This window comes from Drosophila grimshawi, unplaced genomic scaffold (assembly GCF_018153295.1).
Source record: "Drosophila grimshawi isolate 15287-2541.00 unplaced genomic scaffold, ASM1815329v1 contig_848, whole genome shotgun sequence".
Taxonomy (NCBI): Eukaryota; Metazoa; Arthropoda; class Insecta; order Diptera; family Drosophilidae; genus Drosophila; species Drosophila grimshawi.
This window is the reverse complement of record NW_025063692.1, coordinates 5,640,753-5,659,667: the sequence shown is the minus strand read 5'-3', so window position 1 is coordinate 5,659,667 and position 18,915 is coordinate 5,640,753. Positions and strand designations below refer to the sequence as shown.

The 18,915-nt window shown below is 39.0% G+C and overlaps 3 protein-coding genes and 1 long non-coding RNA gene across 7 annotated transcripts; 1 reads left to right on the top strand and 3 right to left on the bottom strand.

Annotated features, from left to right (window-relative positions):
- Positions 1-375: 375 nt before the first annotated feature.
- Positions 376-11,220, top strand: LOC6566254 (phosphorylase b kinase gamma catalytic chain, skeletal muscle/heart isoform). 4 transcript variants are annotated; one of them, XM_032738784.1, is made up of 10 exons: positions 376-423; positions 1,208-1,968; positions 3,189-3,367; positions 3,438-3,722; positions 4,681-4,771; positions 4,882-5,018; positions 5,086-5,183; positions 6,350-6,433; positions 10,272-10,430; positions 10,517-11,220. In XM_032738784.1, the coding sequence occupies exons 2-10, from the start codon at positions 1,877-1,879 to the stop codon at positions 10,649-10,651; spliced, it is 1,260 nt and encodes a 419-aa protein (XP_032594675.1). In that variant the 5' UTR covers positions 376-423; positions 1,208-1,876; the 3' UTR covers positions 10,652-11,220. The 4 variants fall into 4 exon arrangements, with proteins under 4 accessions (XP_032594675.1, XP_043071967.1, XP_032594676.1 ...); XM_043216032.1 differs by lacking the exon at positions 6,350-6,433 and adding an exon at positions 7,714-8,271 and having other exon boundaries at positions 380-538; XM_032738785.1 differs by lacking the exon at positions 376-423 and having other exon boundaries at positions 1,208-1,456; positions 1,608-1,968.
- LOC116805631 lies at positions 8,834-10,072 on the bottom strand. The gene is made up of 3 exons (XR_004365307.2): positions 9,585-10,072; positions 9,283-9,461; positions 8,834-9,200 (listed from the first exon to the last, which is right to left on the bottom strand). It is a non-coding gene; the product is annotated as an uncharacterized LOC116805631 (long non-coding RNA).
- A 37-nt stretch (positions 11,221-11,257) lies between the features above and the next one.
- LOC6566253 lies at positions 11,258-11,879 on the bottom strand. The gene is made up of 2 exons (XM_001992035.2): positions 11,624-11,879; positions 11,258-11,554 (listed from the first exon to the last, which is right to left on the bottom strand). Exons 1-2 carry the CDS (start codon positions 11,730-11,732, stop codon positions 11,319-11,321), a joined length of 345 nt encoding a protein of 114 aa, XP_001992071.1. The 5' UTR covers positions 11,733-11,879; the 3' UTR covers positions 11,258-11,318.
- A 1,728-nt stretch (positions 11,880-13,607) lies between these two features.
- Positions 13,608-17,957, bottom strand: LOC6566252 (alpha-(1,6)-fucosyltransferase). The gene is made up of 4 exons (XM_001992034.2): positions 17,240-17,957; positions 15,803-16,349; positions 14,842-15,266; positions 13,608-14,772 (listed from the first exon to the last, which is right to left on the bottom strand). Exons 1-4 carry the CDS (start codon positions 17,512-17,514, stop codon positions 14,133-14,135), a joined length of 1,887 nt encoding a protein of 628 aa, XP_001992070.1. The 5' UTR covers positions 17,515-17,957; the 3' UTR covers positions 13,608-14,132.
- Between the last annotated feature and the right edge of the window lie 958 nt (positions 17,958-18,915).

The window sequence follows — 18,915 nt, the reverse complement described above, 5'->3', positions numbered from 1 at the left end:
CATTCAAAAAGAAAATCAACACAAAATTGTAAACATTTGCCTCATAATTATTACATACATTCATACATTAGCGTCTATTCAATATTTTTTACAATTGTATTCCATTAAACAAAAAAAAAAAAACAATATATATATAAAATACATGCATGTCAAAAACAAAAAAACATAAAAACGTGAAGCAAAAGCGAGTTGCGAAAAATACAAATTTCAAATCGTTTATTTCTTTAAACAGTGGCAGCGCTGTGTTGTGTGGTGTTGCCATATCGTTTGCAAATGTTTGTTGCATACCAGCTGTCGCTGTGCGATAGCGATAGGAATTTATCCGATAGCATTTGAGGTTTGCTCTTCGTGGATTTATCGGCATCGGTGCATGTGCACTCGATATCGATAGCTGCGTTATTCGTGGTACTTGTAGATGTCTCGGTAGTATTGTGATTGTGTTCCAAAATACAGCCTATGCTGTTGCCTATTTCATTTTGTCAAAATTCAACTAGCAAGTTATGCCCGAAACGTATCGCACCCCAAGCAGTAGTTGTCTGTACGTCAGGTGTATGTGCAGCGCAAACTCTATTGGCCAGCTGTATTACTTTTAACCTTAGTTGACATTGAAATGTACCCGCTAGAGGCGGAGACAGTGCGTCGGTCTGTCTGTCTGTTCGTCTGTGCTGTGCTGTGCTCTATTCTATTCTATTGTATTGTGTGCTAGAAAAGGAGAACAGAACACAAAGACTGAATCTGCAATCGCAACTGCATCTGCAACCAAGAAATTCAAATGACAATCAGCAGCAACAAGCACGAGACTTAAACTCACTTGCGACAGGTGAATTCAACAAGAAAATAGAAAATAAAAAAAGGAAAGAAAAGAAAAAGGAAGAAAATAACACGCAAGCAAATCAGCAGCAGCGACATCGGCGACGATCCAGTGCGAGTGAATGTGCATTAAAAACTGATCAAAACAAAAACTAAAGAGAGCAACGGATATATTGATAGTAGAGATAGATAGAGAGTGAGAGAGGGAGAAGGGATTAGGGGGAAGAGTGTGATTAGGAACGCATTTGTCGCCATTTATTATTAATTGGGCCAGCACGCGTTGTGTAATCATTCATAAGTACTAAATAGAAACCGAATGCTAATTCTATTTCATTTGATTTGATTTTTTTTCATATTTTTTTTTCGTTCTATTCTGTTTTAAATCGATTTGTTGTAGTTGGCATTCGTTATTAATTAAATCAGCCGCGAGCCCCTAACACATCAGCTGTGAGGGAATGAGAGAGCAACAGCAGCAACGACACCAGCACCAGCCCACATTTGACTTCTACACCAGAAGCAACAGCAACAACAACATTTGCTTCATCCGCTTCTTCTTATACAAAGTGAGCAGCAGCGAGTGCTGCAAAACACCGGCCCAACATCAGCAAACAGCAGCGACGTCGACGTCAACGTCAACGATTTGTTGGTAATTAAAATCAAAGAAAAACTCAACCGCAGTCGCGAGTCGTCGGCACATAACGGAACAGATTCAATTCGTGCACTGATCGCATCGCATCGCGTCGCGTCGTTTTCGTGTTTGATTTTTTCACTTTTTTTTGTTGTATATATAAAAATAGCAATACGCCAAAGAGCGAGCGAGAGAGAAAGTACGGTGGGGGGGTTAGCAGCATTATATTCGTCGTCGTCGTCTTCATCTTCTCCTTCTTCTTCAACTGTCGTCTCTTATTGGAATCTTTGGATTTGGATTACATTTAAAAACACCAGACAACAGCAGCAACAAACTTGCAAAAAAGGGATAACCTGCAGCGAGCAGAGCCAGAAGAGAAGAGGAAGAGGAAACTGTTAAGCGACGCCTGAGAACGCCGCCAAAATTTCACTAGATATAATGGCCAAGGACGAGGAGGATGATCTGCTGCCCGATAAGGATGCGGCCAAGGGCTTCTATGCCAAATATGAACCCAAAGAAATCTTGGGCAGGTAAGCAAATATCCCAAATTAGTTAAATACGTATAAATATATATATAGATATATACATATATATTTTTGATAATATATCAAATGGAGCATTATTCAAAGAACTTAAATTGAGAGTTCTGTAACTGGAAACCAAATGCAAATGCATTGATGGTTCGGGTTTCTCTATACTTCATGTATAGGAATGCGGTATGCGGAAGAAAAATATATATATATATACATATATATATTTATATACAATAAACCATAAGTGGCTCCACGAACAGGATAATGAAAGTATATCGAAAATACGTCATTTCGTCAGACAGGTGCTTGAAATTTGTGCCAATTATTGTGAGATAAATTGAGGTTAGTCAGTGGATGGGGCGGGTCCTTCGTTTGGATGCGCAAGGATATGGATAGAAAGGGCATTTGCTGGTTCGGCCTGAACAGATTATGCATATTTATTTATTGTGCACTATTTATGTGTCATTGTTGAAGCCTCATTGAAACTTGGGGTGCCATGTTCTGCCGCGTTTGCAGAATTTTAAACTTTTGTTTATTTCATTATTTTGTGCATTGTGGATTGCCAAATTGTTGGGCTATGACTCAAAGTACACAGTGGGTTCTTCAATTCCCAATGTACGTACGTGTGAAATGTCGCGTAGAACTCAACCCCCCACTGGATTCAAGAGACTCCACAGAGAAAGCATGGCATCAAATATATATATATATATAGTACTCTCTCCACTAGGATAAGTTTTGAGTCTGGCGAAAGTCTTGATTAACCTTCAATTGAACTTTAACTAGAGTAATACAGAGAAAAAGAGAGAGAGAGAGAGAGAGAGAGAGCGAGACGGGTGATATATATCTATATAGGTATGTCATATCAGATTACAACAGATATTACTGTCTCGTAAAGCTGTAAGCTGCAAATGCGCATTTCTCGAGATCTTATCGGAATGAGAGATAAATCAAATCTCTAGTTTACCCCAAAACAAACATGCGCCAAAACAGTGTTCAACAACATAATAATATTCATACTAAAACCTGATTAGAGACGGGACAATCATATATAAATTCTTAATTTATATATGCTAAACGAGAACAGACATTATATATTATAATAGCCTTGAATTTTCAACTTCGATTGATTTAAGGAAAATCAGTGAATGGAAAAATCCAATAAAATGAAATTCACTTTCAATTGTAAGTCCTTGATTATTCCTGATTGTATTTTATAGGGGCATCAGCTCGACGGTGCGGCGCTGCATTGAGAAGGAGACGGGCAAGGAGTTTGCTGCGAAAATCATTGATTTGGGCGCCACAACGGAGGCGGGCGAAACGAATCCATATCATATGCTGGAGGCAACCAGACAGGAAATCTCAATTTTACGCCAAGTGATGGGTCATCCCTACATAAGTGAGTATCCTTTTTATATATCCATCTCCATATCATGTTCTACATTGGTATTTTCCATTTTTGTTTTCAGTTGATTTGCAGGATGTGTTTGAATCGGATGCATTTGTATTTCTCGTATTCGAGCTGTGCCCGAAGGGCGAACTCTTCGACTATCTGACATCGGTGGTAACGCTATCCGAGAAGAAGACGCGCACCATAATGCGACAGATCTTCGAGGGTGTCGAGTATATACACGCCAAGTGCATCGTTCATCGCGATCTGAAGCCAGAGAACATACTCCTCGACGAGAATCACAATGTGAAGATCACAGACTTTGGTTTCGCCAGGCAGCTGCACGACGGCGAGAAACTTACAGGTGAACCACCAACAACACGGCTAGCTGTAGTCTAATAAAAGTAGATTTTATTATTATAAATAAGCAAGGGCGAAAGGCTTCGCCAAAGATAAGAAACCCTTGTTGATAGGAGTCAAATTGTTATCTCAATTTTACTATAATATTACTATATATCTGCATGATATAACAGACTGATGTTTATTGTTTGTTGTCCAAATGTTAACATAGCAACTCCGACATAGCAACTCGCATTGCGTCCGATGTATGATATAGGAATCTGATCTGCAGTAAGAAGTTTCATCAAGAAATCTTTAAAACTAAGAGACTAGTTTCCGGCAGAAGGACAAAGATGTTGATTAGGAATATATATATTTTTATGATATCTTTAATTGTCTGACAAAATCATAATAGCCTCTCGACAAGTTGATACTCTAGTATCCCACAACCAGTAGGCGTGTTCCTTATGGAAATACTTATTGGTTAACAAAACGTTAACGTTTTCGGCAAGATTATCAAAAAAAAATTAACAAATGGAAAATTATTGTCTCATAGCAATCGGTTTATGTTATGCTTATGTTTATGTTTGCATATATACTTAATTAGATGTAAATTGAAGAAAATTCCAATGTTTTGATTGAGTATAGTAGACGATGTATATATGGTCTATATATGTTCACATTCCAAATTTGATTATCAGCTTAATCAACTCTTGTTTGTTAGATATGACGCCGACATGCTAATGAACCACTTACTAGCAACGTTTAGGGTATTAAATGTTGCACTTTACTATTGGAAACTATATGCTCATAATTGAATATTCGAGTTTCTGTATTGCACATCTATTAACTGTTTTATATGGCGGATAGACTTGTTGGGAATACAATTGTAACTCGAGGATAGATCACTCTCTGTGAGATCTCTATAAATTCAAACAATTTATATATATATTTAATCAGCATCTGTTTCTCTCCATACACAGATTTATGCGGCACGCCGGGCTATTTGGCGCCGGAGACGCTCAAGTGCAACATGTTCGAGGGCTCGCCGGGCTACTCGCAGGAAGTGGACATGTAGGCATAATACTCCCTCCCTCCCCCCTCCCACTTCCCCCTGCCAACCAAAATATATATTATTTTATTAATATTTGTATCGTTTTATGTTGGAATCTCTCGGTACTCAGCTGGGCCTGCGGCGTCATCATGTTCACGCTGCTCGTTGGCTGTCCGCCCTTTTGGCATCGCAAACAGATGGTCATGCTGCGCAATATCATGGAGGGCAAGTACAGTTTCACATCGCCCGAGTGGGCCGATATTTCAGGTGAGTCCACACATCAATATATACCCCAACCACATCCACTAATTGTTTTTGGTTTCCTTTTTTGCAGAGGATCCCAAAGATCTGATACGCAAATGTCTAGTCGTTGATCCTGCGCAACGTATCACTGTCAAGGAAGTATTAAGACATCCATTCTTCAATCAAATGGTAAGTGACCCGACCGGAAACCCACCAAGCAATACTTACTATATACATATATCTATATATATATATTCAGATATACAGTTATATTCTAGTCGTAGCGTTTAGAGTCCAGTTAGAGTTACAATTTCAAGTTTAGTGTGGAGTCTCAGGTCTTGCTAGCGCACCCACCCACTAAAAACAAACACCTTGTACATTACAACCACCACCACCAAGCTGTGCTTTATATTTACATTTATATTTATATTTATATATATATATATTCTTATGATCCTCACACGCCCAGCACTATTATAGATTATTCTTAGAGTTATACCCGCTCCAGGAAAGTCTCCATATTTCGTTCAAGCTCAACTTGTAGATTATCTATGAATCAATTATCTAAAACTGTAGTAATAATTACCTAGTTCCGCGTCTAGGCTCCATATCCATTTAACCGGAGCTACACGCAAATACCACTAGACCCACCCCCCACACTCTCTCTCACACACACAAACACACAATTGTGACTCACATATTTTTACAAGCCACAATTAACAGCTTTATTTTATATGCTACACTATTTAAATACCTATTTTAAATACGCCCTTAAGTGTTTGCCAGTTGAACTCTGGTAACCCCCATAGTTCAGCTACAGTGAACACTCGGCAAATGAATCGATTCTTTACAAAATTTAAAAGTATATATTGGAAAAAACCAATTAAAAATATCAAAAAGATATTTGGAAAAAATAGTTATTATTTGTATTTCTATAGTATTTTGATTAATTTAATGAGTAATAATTCGTGAGAGGTTACAATTTCTGAGTGATCACTGTAGTTCCAGGAGCTTTTTTCAGTAGCCACTTAATATATAAATAAACCTGTTTCTATTTCCTATGATTTGCATTTAGTTAAGCATACTTAACACTAGTTGTTTTTTTTTTCTGGTTTTTTTTTTCTTTATTATTTAAATACTATTATATACGTACATTTTTCTCTTTTTCTTACATATACAAAATTTATTGAAAAAAAACAAAAAAAAAATCCGTTTATTTTTACCATATCGAAACACACGAATACGAATTCGATTCCAAATCCGAAAACGAAAACGAAAACGAAATGTTTCAAACTCTTTACAAATATTATTAATAATTAATAATACAAATCACAATAACAACAACAATAATAAAGTTGTTCGAGCAAAACATTGATGGCCTCAAGCGCAGCCTGTCGACCAAGTCCAGAAGAATGAGTCGCATCACTGAAATCGCACTGGTAACGAATTATTTCTGGACTAACCCCCAAGAACAACAAATACTACTATTACAATTACAATTACTACTACTACTACTACTACCACCACTACCACCACTATTACTACTTCAATTATTATTATTGTGTATCAGCAACAGCAAACTACTATTAATAATAATAAAAGAAAAGAAACATCAAATATATCACATTTGTTGCATTTTGTGTTATCCTACATACATACTATATATATATATATATATATATATACCTTTACTATATATATATATATATATCTATATATACATGGCATTGTGTTCAGATCCGATGCGATCTCAATGTTAACGCTATGTGTCTTCTTGTTTGTGTGTGTTGTATAATCGACGTATAGTTATCGTTATCGTTATCGTTCGTGCTCGTTATCGTTATTTAGCTCGCGTTGCATTCCAGCATTTTTGTGCCATTTACAAATTACATTTTATGCATTTTCTAATTTATCTGATTGATTATTATTTGATTGCCTCATTTTTAATCCAAATTAATGCTGTTTATACAACAACAACGATTACAACAACAATCATATAAATCTTTGCTTGTCTATCTGCATATTTGTTTTCGTTGTCCCGTTGCGATTCTAGATTTACATACAATGTATCTGCCCATAACGATAACATTAACTGTAGCAGCAGCAGCCGCTCGAAGCATGCCATCTCTGTCTAGCATAAGCAATTACATATTACACCTACTGTCTACATACACATACACATACACATATGTCTATGCATATGTGCTCTTATACTGTGCATGTGTGCGTCTGCTGCTACGATTAGCGAGCAACAACAAAAACAACAACAACAAAGAAAAAGGTGCATATAAAATGAGAGATACATACATACATACATATATATATATATATATATATATATATATATATATATATATATATATATATATATATATATATATGTATATGTATGTATGCATACTTTAGGCGCGCTATGAGTTAAGAATTGTATTTTAAGTTGAGCTAGGTTTTAAACGATATTAGGTATTTACTTATGGTTTTCTATGATTTATATATACATATATGTTTATTGTGTGTGGACGACTTGTTCATTTGATTTAACCCTTACACATATATATTTACAATTTTGATTCTTCATTATTTTCTTTGCGTTTTCCCTATCTCCAAACTACCCCAAACCATCCACAAAATCCGCTGCCTGCATTCTCTGCCAAAAAACAAAAACAAAATCTCTCTCAAATCACTCGAAACGTGTATCCGTAATTTAAACACAAATTAGGTTCTAATGAGCGAAAACACAAGAACATACCTCAATTATCATCCAACTATCGGTAGCGGTAGCGGTATCAATATGGGTGGTGCACGCTCCCGTCTCCCGCAGCCCGCCTTTCGCTATGATCAGCTGAACAGTGGCAACGCTGGCAGCAACAGCGGCTCCTCCTCATCCTATATATACTGCAGAGCGCCTCAAAGTTCGTATTCATCGAATCGACTGCGCGACGTCGCCGCTAGCAGCAGCAGCAGCAGCCACCTTACGCCAGACGCTGACAAACCGAAGCAGCAGCAGCAACAGCAGCAGCAACAACAACAACAACAACAACCAAAATTGGAGACAACAACAGCAATAACATCGCCCAACTCCACCTCCTCCATGACGCTAACGGCAACAGTTTACTATCAGCAGCAGCAACAACAGCAGCAACAGCAGCAGCAGCAGCAACAACAACAGAAGCAGCAAAAACAACAAGAACGGCAGCAGCAGCAGCAGCAGCAGCTTGATAATTATGAGAGTGCGGCAAATGCAAATACAAAACATTTATTAAATTCATCAGAGCAGGCAGGTTTTTCCTTTGTTTTCTTTTATGTTCACGTATCTATTTAGTTTGTACACCATATTCTTTTCTTAGTGCTTCTTAGTTATTTGGATCTAGTGCATATTCATATTCACATTCATGTTCATATTCCTAGCATCATCGTCATCGTCGTGCTCATCTGAGATGCAGCCATCAATCACACACACACTCACTCACTCACTCATTTATCAGTGGAAGCGGCGTAACAAAAAAAAAAAACACTCAAAAAGATACTCACCTCACTTTTCACATTTCAATACCACTCATTCCATTCAATCTCAAGCACCGTAAATGTTGTATCCATGTAGCCAGGGTTCAATGAATCAACCTCTCTCTCTCTTTCTTTCTCTCTCGATCTCTCGCCTTTTCTCTCTTACTCTTTCAATATATCGTACATTCCTGAATTGGTGGTTATATACATATGTATTTATTGCTACCCTGGCACATGGATACATTGGATTGAAAAAAAAAATGAATATAAAAAATTTGATTATTGTTACACTTATTTATTAATTATATTTTTTAGCTGTTTCTAGTCGTATTTGAAATAATAAACGAACTGTTTGTATTATATGCACCTTTATAGTATGTAGTATATATAAATACATTAAATATTTATCTTTGGTATATCTGGATTTTTACAAATGTATGCAGTGAACAAAATAAACAACGCTTTCGACGTTCAATTTGTGTGTGTGGTATTCAACTTCAAGTAGTATTATTATTACTTATTTGTAACTAATTCACTCATTATTGCTTTTGTAGTTTCCGCTCGTCCTCTGTCTCTGTCTCTCCATCTAGCTCTCTCTCTCTCTGTGTCGTATATGTATTTATATGTTATGTATTTGCATGATTGTTATTTGTTGGAATTTAGTGCATTTCTGAGCATATTCCACGTATTCCACAAACCTATCTACAAAAATATAATATGATTAAAAACCAAAATGAAAGATTGAAATCAAAAAAATAAGAAAAATTAAGAAAATTACGCTTACCAATATTTCACTGACGATGTTTTTTGTTCTGTTTTTAATTTCTCCTCTGTATGAATTAATATACACGTTTTGTTTTGTGTATCATGTTCTCTATATTGTCAGAGTCTCAACGCCCTTATAAGATGTGTGTCTATAAGTCGGTGTTGTGGAGACTCCCTTGTGAGTAAACCAAAGTAAAACTGCGAAAAAAGCAAACATTTTGTTGCATTTACATTTTACATTTACCTTACCAGTATTACATATATACATTTAAGCCATAGTTAAGCATTTCTTTATCTAATTTTATATACATATATACATACAGACATGTGTGTTTTTTGTCCTTGAGTGCGTTCCGCACACGCTCTCAATAACTCAATTGTCCGCTTACTACTAGCCCAATACCAATACTTATTTACAGTTTTGACTTAACATTTACATTGCCTACTTACTACACACGCTTTTGATTTTTATATCCTAATATTTTGTTCTTAGCTTCACACAAACACACCCAGAAATACCTACATACGCTCTCACATTCCCACACAGATGCAGATAGTTGGTCAATTGTTGCCCTCTCTCTCTCTTTCTCTCTGTCATGAGAGAGGAATGTTAAATGTGCATTAACAGCATGCAAATAACAGCCTCGTCTAACTAATCCAAGCCCCTCTTACATACACAAACGCACACACGAACTCACACACACACACTCATTGTCTTGTTTGTAGCGCCAGTTGAGTTGCACTTTTCTTCGATGCGTCCGTCAAATGTGAAATGTAAAGTGTTTAACCCGACACACACATACATACATATACAAACATAATTGTATCGAAGTGCTGCTATATTTTGAAGAACCATTTTAACCATATTAACCCATGGCATATGGACTAAAACTTACAGAAAATAAAAAAAATCTTAGATAATTTTCAAGTGATTTTGTTTGACTAATTTGCCCCCTTTGGCATTTGTGTGTGTGTTTCTTTTTCTTTTCTTTTTTTTTATATGTTTAGCTGCGGAAACAAAGTCGCTTCAATGCTCGCAAAAAGTTCCAATTTGCCATATTAGTGATACGAGCTGTTATCCGGATACGGCGCCTGCGCTACACCGCCGAGCCGCTGCAGATCGAGGAGGCAATACGCGATCCTTATCGCGTCAAGGTGCTGCGCAAGGTGAGTTCTGCAAAAAAAAAAAATGCAACACTGCAAATGCAAAATTGGTATTTATCCAAACTTATCCGCTTATCGATCGCTTACAGGTTATCGATGGCTGCGCCTTCCGCGTCTACGGTCATTGGGTGAAGAAGGGCGAGGGCCAGAATCGTGCCGCCCTGTTCGAAAATACTCCGCGCACCGAGCTCCATGCGCTCTACATTAACAATCTCAGTCGATAGAAGGCGGACCACACACACGCACACACATACAAACAAACACATGCACATATAAACACACACACACACGAGAATTCGCAAGCAATTACTAAACAAAACAAAATAGAGACACCAAAACGACATGCAAAAAACGTATCAAAACGGAAATAGCAATAACAACGGTTTTTTTGTTGTTGATTTTTTGTCCATTCGATTCACATTATGATCTGATTATGCGCGGGCAATCCCATAGTTAAATAAATACATATGTGTATAAGACAGAAGCTTTGGGTTCATTGAACAGTGTTACATAAGAAAATCGCAAATAGAATTGCCCAAAGCAACAACAACAACAACAACGAGAAACACGAAAAGCATAGGCACAAGACAACAACATCCAAATGCACATATAAACATATGTACACATGTACAGATGATGTACACACAAATCTATGAGTAAAAAAGTAGTGTAGTTAACCGTTTAGGCATTTTGCCCACGCCTCCGCCTCCTATATATACATAATGAAAGCAACAAACGTACATAGGTGCATATGTATTTTCTGTTAATGATTTTATTAAATTATTTAATTATATTGCTAAGCGTTTACTTTTTAATTGTTATGTTGTAGTATACAAAATAAATAAAAAAAAAAAAAACAAAACAAAAATACAAATCGATAACGATAGACATTTAAATGTACTTTCTGCAATCGTAGGCGCGCTCACAGCATTCGGGAAAACTGCGATTGGTGTTGACAAAGTCGCGCTGCTTGCAGCCCTTGGGTGGCGCAACGGCGGCACAGGTGTGGAACTCAACGTGACCGTTATCCATGCAGGTGACGCTGGCGCAAGGATGATTGGGCGCCTTGCCCGTCTGTCCGGGCGACATAATTACATCCGAGGTCACCACACACTTGCCGGGATAAGCTGCAAATAGTTATCGAATTATCAGAATTATCGATCTGTGCTATCGATGCCCTTTTGCTGTATACTCACTGGGATTGCTGAAGTTGGCGCGTGCAACGGCTGCCTGTGCATGGTGGCTGGCTGCGAGCAGACAGACGACGGCGCAAGCAAGCAGAGCGGCAACATTGAAATGCGACATGTTTAAATTGCTGTTGGATTTTGGAATTCGGATGTGATTTGTTGGGCTGGTAGTCCGCAAGTGCTGCTGATTGAGTTGACGTGCCAATGTTTTATACACACTCAGCTGCTCTCCGGCTTGTGTTATCACAAAGCCGATGCCGATGCCGATGGCCGTGTGAGACGGCTTATCGAACGGGCGTCGCGTTGAGCTCAACTTGACCTTGTCCAATGCATACAGACGTACATACATACATGCATACACACATACATGCATACACATTGCGCTCCTTTTGGCGCCTCATGCCGGTTTAACGGCACAGCTAGCTGCCTGTTTGGCCGCTTTTTGTTGTTGACTTTGTTTTTTTTTTTTGTGTGTTTGCAGCGACTTCCCTGCCGTTCATTAAGTGCTTAATTACATTACGCATACAAATAATATTCTGATCTGCTTTAATTTATATACTATATACCATGTACTTAACTTTTTTTTTTTTGAGCGGGGCTTATCACGTTCGTTTTCGCTTTTGCGTGGATTTTTTCTCCCTTTATTTTTTATTTTTGGGAATTTTTGATGTAGGCATTCTTGCTTGTGACGATTGTGGTCGCATTCCTGCGGCTACTGGCAGCTGGCTGCTGACTCCAAGTGACTCAGCATTTTGCATACAAATCATCCGGTTGGGTGCACTTTCACCGGTTCTTCTTCGGGTCATTTAAATGAACCTGGCGCCAAAGGTTCAAAATAGCAATCGATATTCATCCGCAAGCCGCAAGCTTCATCAATGCAGTTCAATAACATTGTGTGTTCAGTTTAATTCAGGTTTTCTAATTAAATCTTGACTTCTGCCACTTCTCACATAGTCTGTGTGTGTGTTTGCCTATGTCACAAAAGGATTAACTTTATATATTTATCTGTATATACACACATGCAAAAGTATATATATATATATATATATATATATATATATATATATATATATATATATATATATATATATATATATATCTTGAATGCAGTTGATCTCTGTATGTATTATCCAATTGTCAACAAATATTCACTAACAAATGCAAAGATAAGTGATGTTCTCAAACTATATCAAAACTATTGCCTACTTTTCGGGCTGCAAATAAAATGTGAAAGTTTTAAAGCATACTTGTAGGCTGCATAAAATAGTTGGGGCAATTTATTATTATTAACAAATAGCTCCAACTATGCCAAATCCTTATAGTTTTTCGAAGGAGATTGTGTGTTAGTATCGGACTGCATTGAAGGATTATGGGGTCAGCTGTGAACCCAAACACTTGGGAACATTTTCACTCTTCGCGAAGGCTTATGAGTCGAAGTCCGAAAATTCTTGTTTTCTCGGAAACCACATTGGCCAAATTTATCTCACGAATCCAGAAAATCCTTGAATGCAAATCAATAGTCCTTAATTCTATGTGCCTACCAATATATATATTGTTTGTGAGATCCTCAAGGATATGACCAAGTTATGGCTGAAAAACCAATGTACTTTTTAGAAAAATAACTATAACTCGGACATTTCCAGGCAGGGAGTTCGAAGAACAAGTTGTGTTGGAATCGTGAAGTGTTCCGCTAACGAGCTGCATTCAAGGACCGCTTGGATGTACATTGACTAGCTTTAAGCTCTAGCTAGGACACGAGTCGTTTGACACATTGCTTTTCGATTTGACACGATAAGGACTATTTATGGGCGAAGAGATTAATTGTTTTTGAAATGGACATAGCGTGCTAGGATCACAAGGAGCAGCACCATCAAACTGCATGCCATCAATAAAAATATAGTATCAAAATTGAGTTTAACAATCAGGTTCGTAAATTAAAACTTTACTATTTATTATTTCTCATAATTTTTGTGTGTTTTAGTTGTTTTTGTTGGTTTGTTTGTTTGTTTGTCTATGTTACAAAGGATAATCTATATTGCGCGTACTTGAACACTACTTGCAGGCTTAAACATAGTTTCTATATATTAGACATAAATATATACTGTATATACACACATACATACGCCACATGTACATATGTAGAGACTCTCTCTATATGTATATTCTTCTTCTTCTTCTTCTTGTCAACATATACTATTCATTTAATTTTATTTTTAATTTTGTTTTGTTTTGTTTTGTGTAATTTCTTCGGCTTTCGAAAATGCATAGAAATTGATTTTGTTAGCTGTTGGCTTCGTGAGATTCGAAATTAGAGATTCGAGCATTCTATACGAGAATTTTGAAAGTACCACGTGTCTTCTAGTGAGATTGGTAGGGGGTGTGGGGTGGAGGGGGAGAAGTGGAATGGAGGGGGGATTGGCGGTGGCTGCGCTCACATGGAATGTGAGTGGAGCTAAAAGAGATTCAGACATTCAAGCGATGGAGTTGGGGATGGACAGATGGATGGTCAATGTGCGGATTAGACGCCCTCGTAGATGGGCAGCTTGGCCGTTTCGACCTTGTCGACCACCTTGAAGGATGGAAAGAGTCCACCCTGATTGGTGCGCGTATTTTTGCCCTTGGAATTGCCATCCCAATGGTTGCCCGCAACCGAAACGAGATCGCCAACTTTCAGTTGTAGATCCTCATGGGTGCGCGGCTTGTGCGCAATGACGGCACGTCGATTGTGCGGATTCTGCCCGCCGTAATAGTAAATGTCGTCCAGCGATTTAAAGCGATATGCCGCATCCGGATGCATTGTCTGCATTATCTCGTACGCAACGCGACAGACCTGCGAGGAGAACGTGCACACCAAATAGTCGGACATCGACAGCAAATGGATATCGAGTATGATACCATTTAGCGCGGTATCCGTATACCGTGTGGATACAGCCGCCATCCGTGCCACTTCGGGATCGCCAACGATCTGATATTGTGGATAGCTTTTGCGCGCCTCCTCAATCACGCGCGCATCATCGGAGGCGAGAAAGATGCGACGCACCACACTGCTGCCATTGACCTCCATCGTTCGATAATAATCCTCCACATGCGTCATATACTCCTCAATGCCATGGAACGCCGCCTCGGTGCCCACTTTGTCTGTTCGACGCACATGTACCCTGGAAAATGGGAGAAGTAAAATAAACATAAATCGGAGAGGGAATCGAGTGGACAATGATGATGCTTACCCCACAATGGGACGCTCCCAGCCCAGTTTGCGCATGCTGGAATTGAGGAAATCGCGCGTCGCTGACTGGGGACGCAGCAGATATTTGAGGAACTGACCGACCCACCAGACAATCGGATCGCCATGGAGTCGCTTTAGGCGCGGCGCCAGATCCTCCGGCACGGCCAGTGGCAAGTAGGGTGGACGCGGCATTAGTGAATCAATGATTGGCAAAACTAGCACCTGAGTATTGGGCTTGCCGGGCCAATTGTAAGCGTAGGATATGCCCGGATCTTGGCAGCTATCCGACACTGGACGGAACACCTCATCCCAGCCACCCTTGTGGTAGCGCCAGCCCCGCGACCTCAGTATGAGAGTGCGCTCCGTGGCATAGGCAACAATGAAGCAATAGACCACATGGTGCAGCTGACAGCCATAGCCACATCCCTGCAAGACAACCAAACCGAACCAGACAGTAAATTACACAAATCGAGCTAATAAACAGATCGATATTAAACAGTTAAATTGCCAGTGCAACGTTTAAGGATGCAACAAAGGAAGAAAATGGAAAACAAAAAAAAAAAATGGAAAACAACATTCGCTATTAAAGAGAAAGTGAAACAATAATGGAAAGATTTAAGAGAGCATGCAACCAGCCAGCTATAGAAATGAGTGCAGAAAGAAAATAACCAAGTGGCAAACAATGAGAAATGCAGATAAAATAGTTAAGTAAACCGAAAGACATCAAATCTTTGATACTCGAGGAGCATGCAGATGAATGCAAATGAATAATATGTGTGTTAAAACCAAACCCGTCTCTGGAGAGCGTTTGAATATATACAGATGTAATACAGAATTATTTATGGAAGAACCGAAAGCAAAAGTATGAGAGACAGAAAGAGACAGAAAGAGAGAGAGAGAGAAATGCACGTGCGGATGATGTAACAGGGATTAGGTTCAGCTTGTCTGGTATGAATGATGACCTTGTTGAGCTTGCAGACCAGCTTGCGAGCATTGGTGCAATCGCTGGGATTCTGGAGATGATGCAGTCGCCGCTGGACAAGATCACTAAGATCCTGTGACTCTTTGTGGCGCCACGCCTCATAGCCGTCGACGCGACGCAACTGATCCATGTCGCTGAACAGGGAACGCTTGTGCTCGGCACCCTGCAACAGCACCTGCTTAATGGACTCGTCCAGCTCCGCATTGCCCGGCCCGATCAGCTTACGAATTTTGCCCAGCTCGCTGCTGAAGTAGCTCCAGATCTCGACAATGTTCGTTTGGATGCGACGACGCGTCAGCTCGTATTCCAAGCTCGGCTCAACGCCCGCCTGCCCGCTGAGCCCGCTCTGCGCAGCATCCTCCAGTCGATCAGCTGCGTCCGCCTCGCCAACGCCACCGCCACCGGGCATCACAACCTCAAACAGCGAATCCTCTGCCAAGGGATCGCCGTGCGAGTTCTTCGGATTGTGTGCATCGCTCTCCAGTCTCTCGATTAGCTTCAGTGAGCTCTGCTTATCCAGCTGTTCGCTGTAAAATGTATACATATATATAAATATATATATATATTTATATATATAGCATATAGAACAACAACATCAACAATGACAACACAATCAGATGTGAACGAATTAATACAAATATATATATATATATATACATATACATATATATATGCATATGTCATTCGTTGATTCTTTGGTCGCCAGCGTGTCAAATGCAAAGAGCAAACATCGAGCGTGACGGAGAATTCCAAATTATGGAAAGGGTATTCATCAGTTGGTGGGGTATGCTGCAAACATCATCAAGTGTGCAACGCCATATCTTATCTTCTGTGGAAGGCATCTATAGCATATCTATAGATTTATCTATATATATGTATATAATATGCTTTTTAAATTAATTCCAAATTATCTGTTTTTGGGATAAGTTCAGTACGATTGTGCTCAATTGAAGTAAGTTAATTAGTTCTTATTGTAAGTTATATATTACTTATATATATATATATATATATATATTGTAATATATATATATTATAGTACATATCTATGTATTGATCAATATATATTGAGATGTTGTGCGAGGGTATTTAAAGTTCGACATGCCTTTTCTTTTTTTTTTCTTTTTTTTTTTTTTGCATATGAATAGTCGCATTAATGGGTTGAGGATTATGGGAGGAGGAGGAAGAGCTGGAGGAGGAAGCTTATGGGAGATAGTGGATTATATGAGCAGGCAGGTGTGAAGTGGAGCGGCGGGTGGGTGGGGATCAGATGAAAGCAGCTTATGGCCTACTTGGGGTTATTGGCTGTGGGTTTTGGAGGATGCATGGAACTGCATAAATATGAAGGAATACATAATTTGCGTGCGCAACGAGCAGTTGCAGCAGGTGTTACTTGGCTTTTGTTACTCTGTTCACTCACCTCATCAGCTCATCGATGAGCAGCTTGAGCTCCTCGTTGCGTCGCTCCGTGTGCTCCAACAGTTGCAGGGCTTGATTGATGCGTCGGGCATTGAGCTCGTTCTCATTGCTATTGGCAGCGTACGCCTGCGAGCCCTGATGTCCTTGCTGTGACTGGGTGCTTGTCAGCTTGAGGACGAACACATAGACGAGAACGGCCCAGGCGAGCACGAATATAATCAGTGCTCGCACCCACGAATTCGAGGAGGAGCCAAACAGCTGACGCACCAGCAGCATGGCTTACACTATCTGTGTGTGTGTGTGTCTGTATTCCACAAACCGGGGCCGTTGTTCCCTTATCAGTGTCCTTGTCCTTGTCCTTATCCCCCGAATTTCTTTAGCGGCCACAGATTTAAAGTGGGTGTATATGTGTGTGTGTGTTTGTTTATAGTGTGCGTGTGTGTTTGTTTGTAGTGTGCGTGTGTGTTTGTTTGTAGTGTGCGTGTGTGCATGCGTTGCACACAGTTCGAGAATTTGTTAGTGGAGTGTTGTTGTTGTTGCTGTTGCTGGAGCGTTTTTCTGCCGTTTTGGTCGCATAGTCAGTCACATTGCCTAGCTAAGAATGTGGCTGAGTACGCTGAGTATTGCACCGCACTTCATCGCTGTGTTTGGGCACCTGGGAGCAATGCTAATTATTTATTTGCTCTCCCTCTCTCCCACTCTCTCTTCAAGTGAATAAATAAATAACAAAATACCAAAATATGGATGCTGATATGATATCAATGTTCCGATATATTTGTTTGCGATATTTAATATTGCCAATCGATAGCATCGGCAGTATTTTTGTTTTGCATTTGCAGCATACCAATAGGATGCGCATATTCGATTAATCAGTTCTCACGAACTCTTCATTGACTAGTCAGCTCACCAACAATAAGTCGATATTTGTGGCGGCCGGTCGATTACCGTCATCTAGCATATAACGACTGGCTGAGCGAGGCGCTTGCGAAATATTAAAAAAGAAAACTAAAAGCCTGGATTAGAAAATTGATAAGTTCATTCGAATGGTACTTTAACGAGGTTTCATTGGTTTGGATCTTGTTTTGGGGGTGTACTCTTAATGTTTCACAATTTATTTGGACTTATGCTACTAATTAAAATGATGAATATAATGTTGAGATGGTGTCCTAGAAGAATTTGGATCGGTCTCGGTTCCAGTTGAAAATGGAAGCAGCGTAAAACGTAAAAAAAAATGCATCATATGCTGCCTCCAATGGATAATTGTAGATCAGCGCCAAATTAATTAAATTTAGTTGTTAATTCAAATGAAAAAATATTATCGTATAAATTATAAAAAATTCAGTATTATATATAGTATTTCAATATTAAAAAAAAATAGTCGTACACATAAATTATAAATTATATTATTACAATTACGACCACAAAAAATTGTTTTAGATGAGTGTTTGTATTTTTTGTTGATTGGTTTTGTTGTTGTGTCTGCTCCATGATTGTGGTGCATGTGAATTTCTTGTGTTCTTAGTGCGAGTGTGCGTGTGTGTGAAAGAGATAGGAGAGCGTGTGTGTTGAATAGTAGCAATAGTCCGCGAAGGACGATGAGGTGAAGGAGTGGTGTGTTCATCAATTCCATTCCATTCCATTCCTCATTCTTGATTCTTTGATCAATCGCTCGTTGAA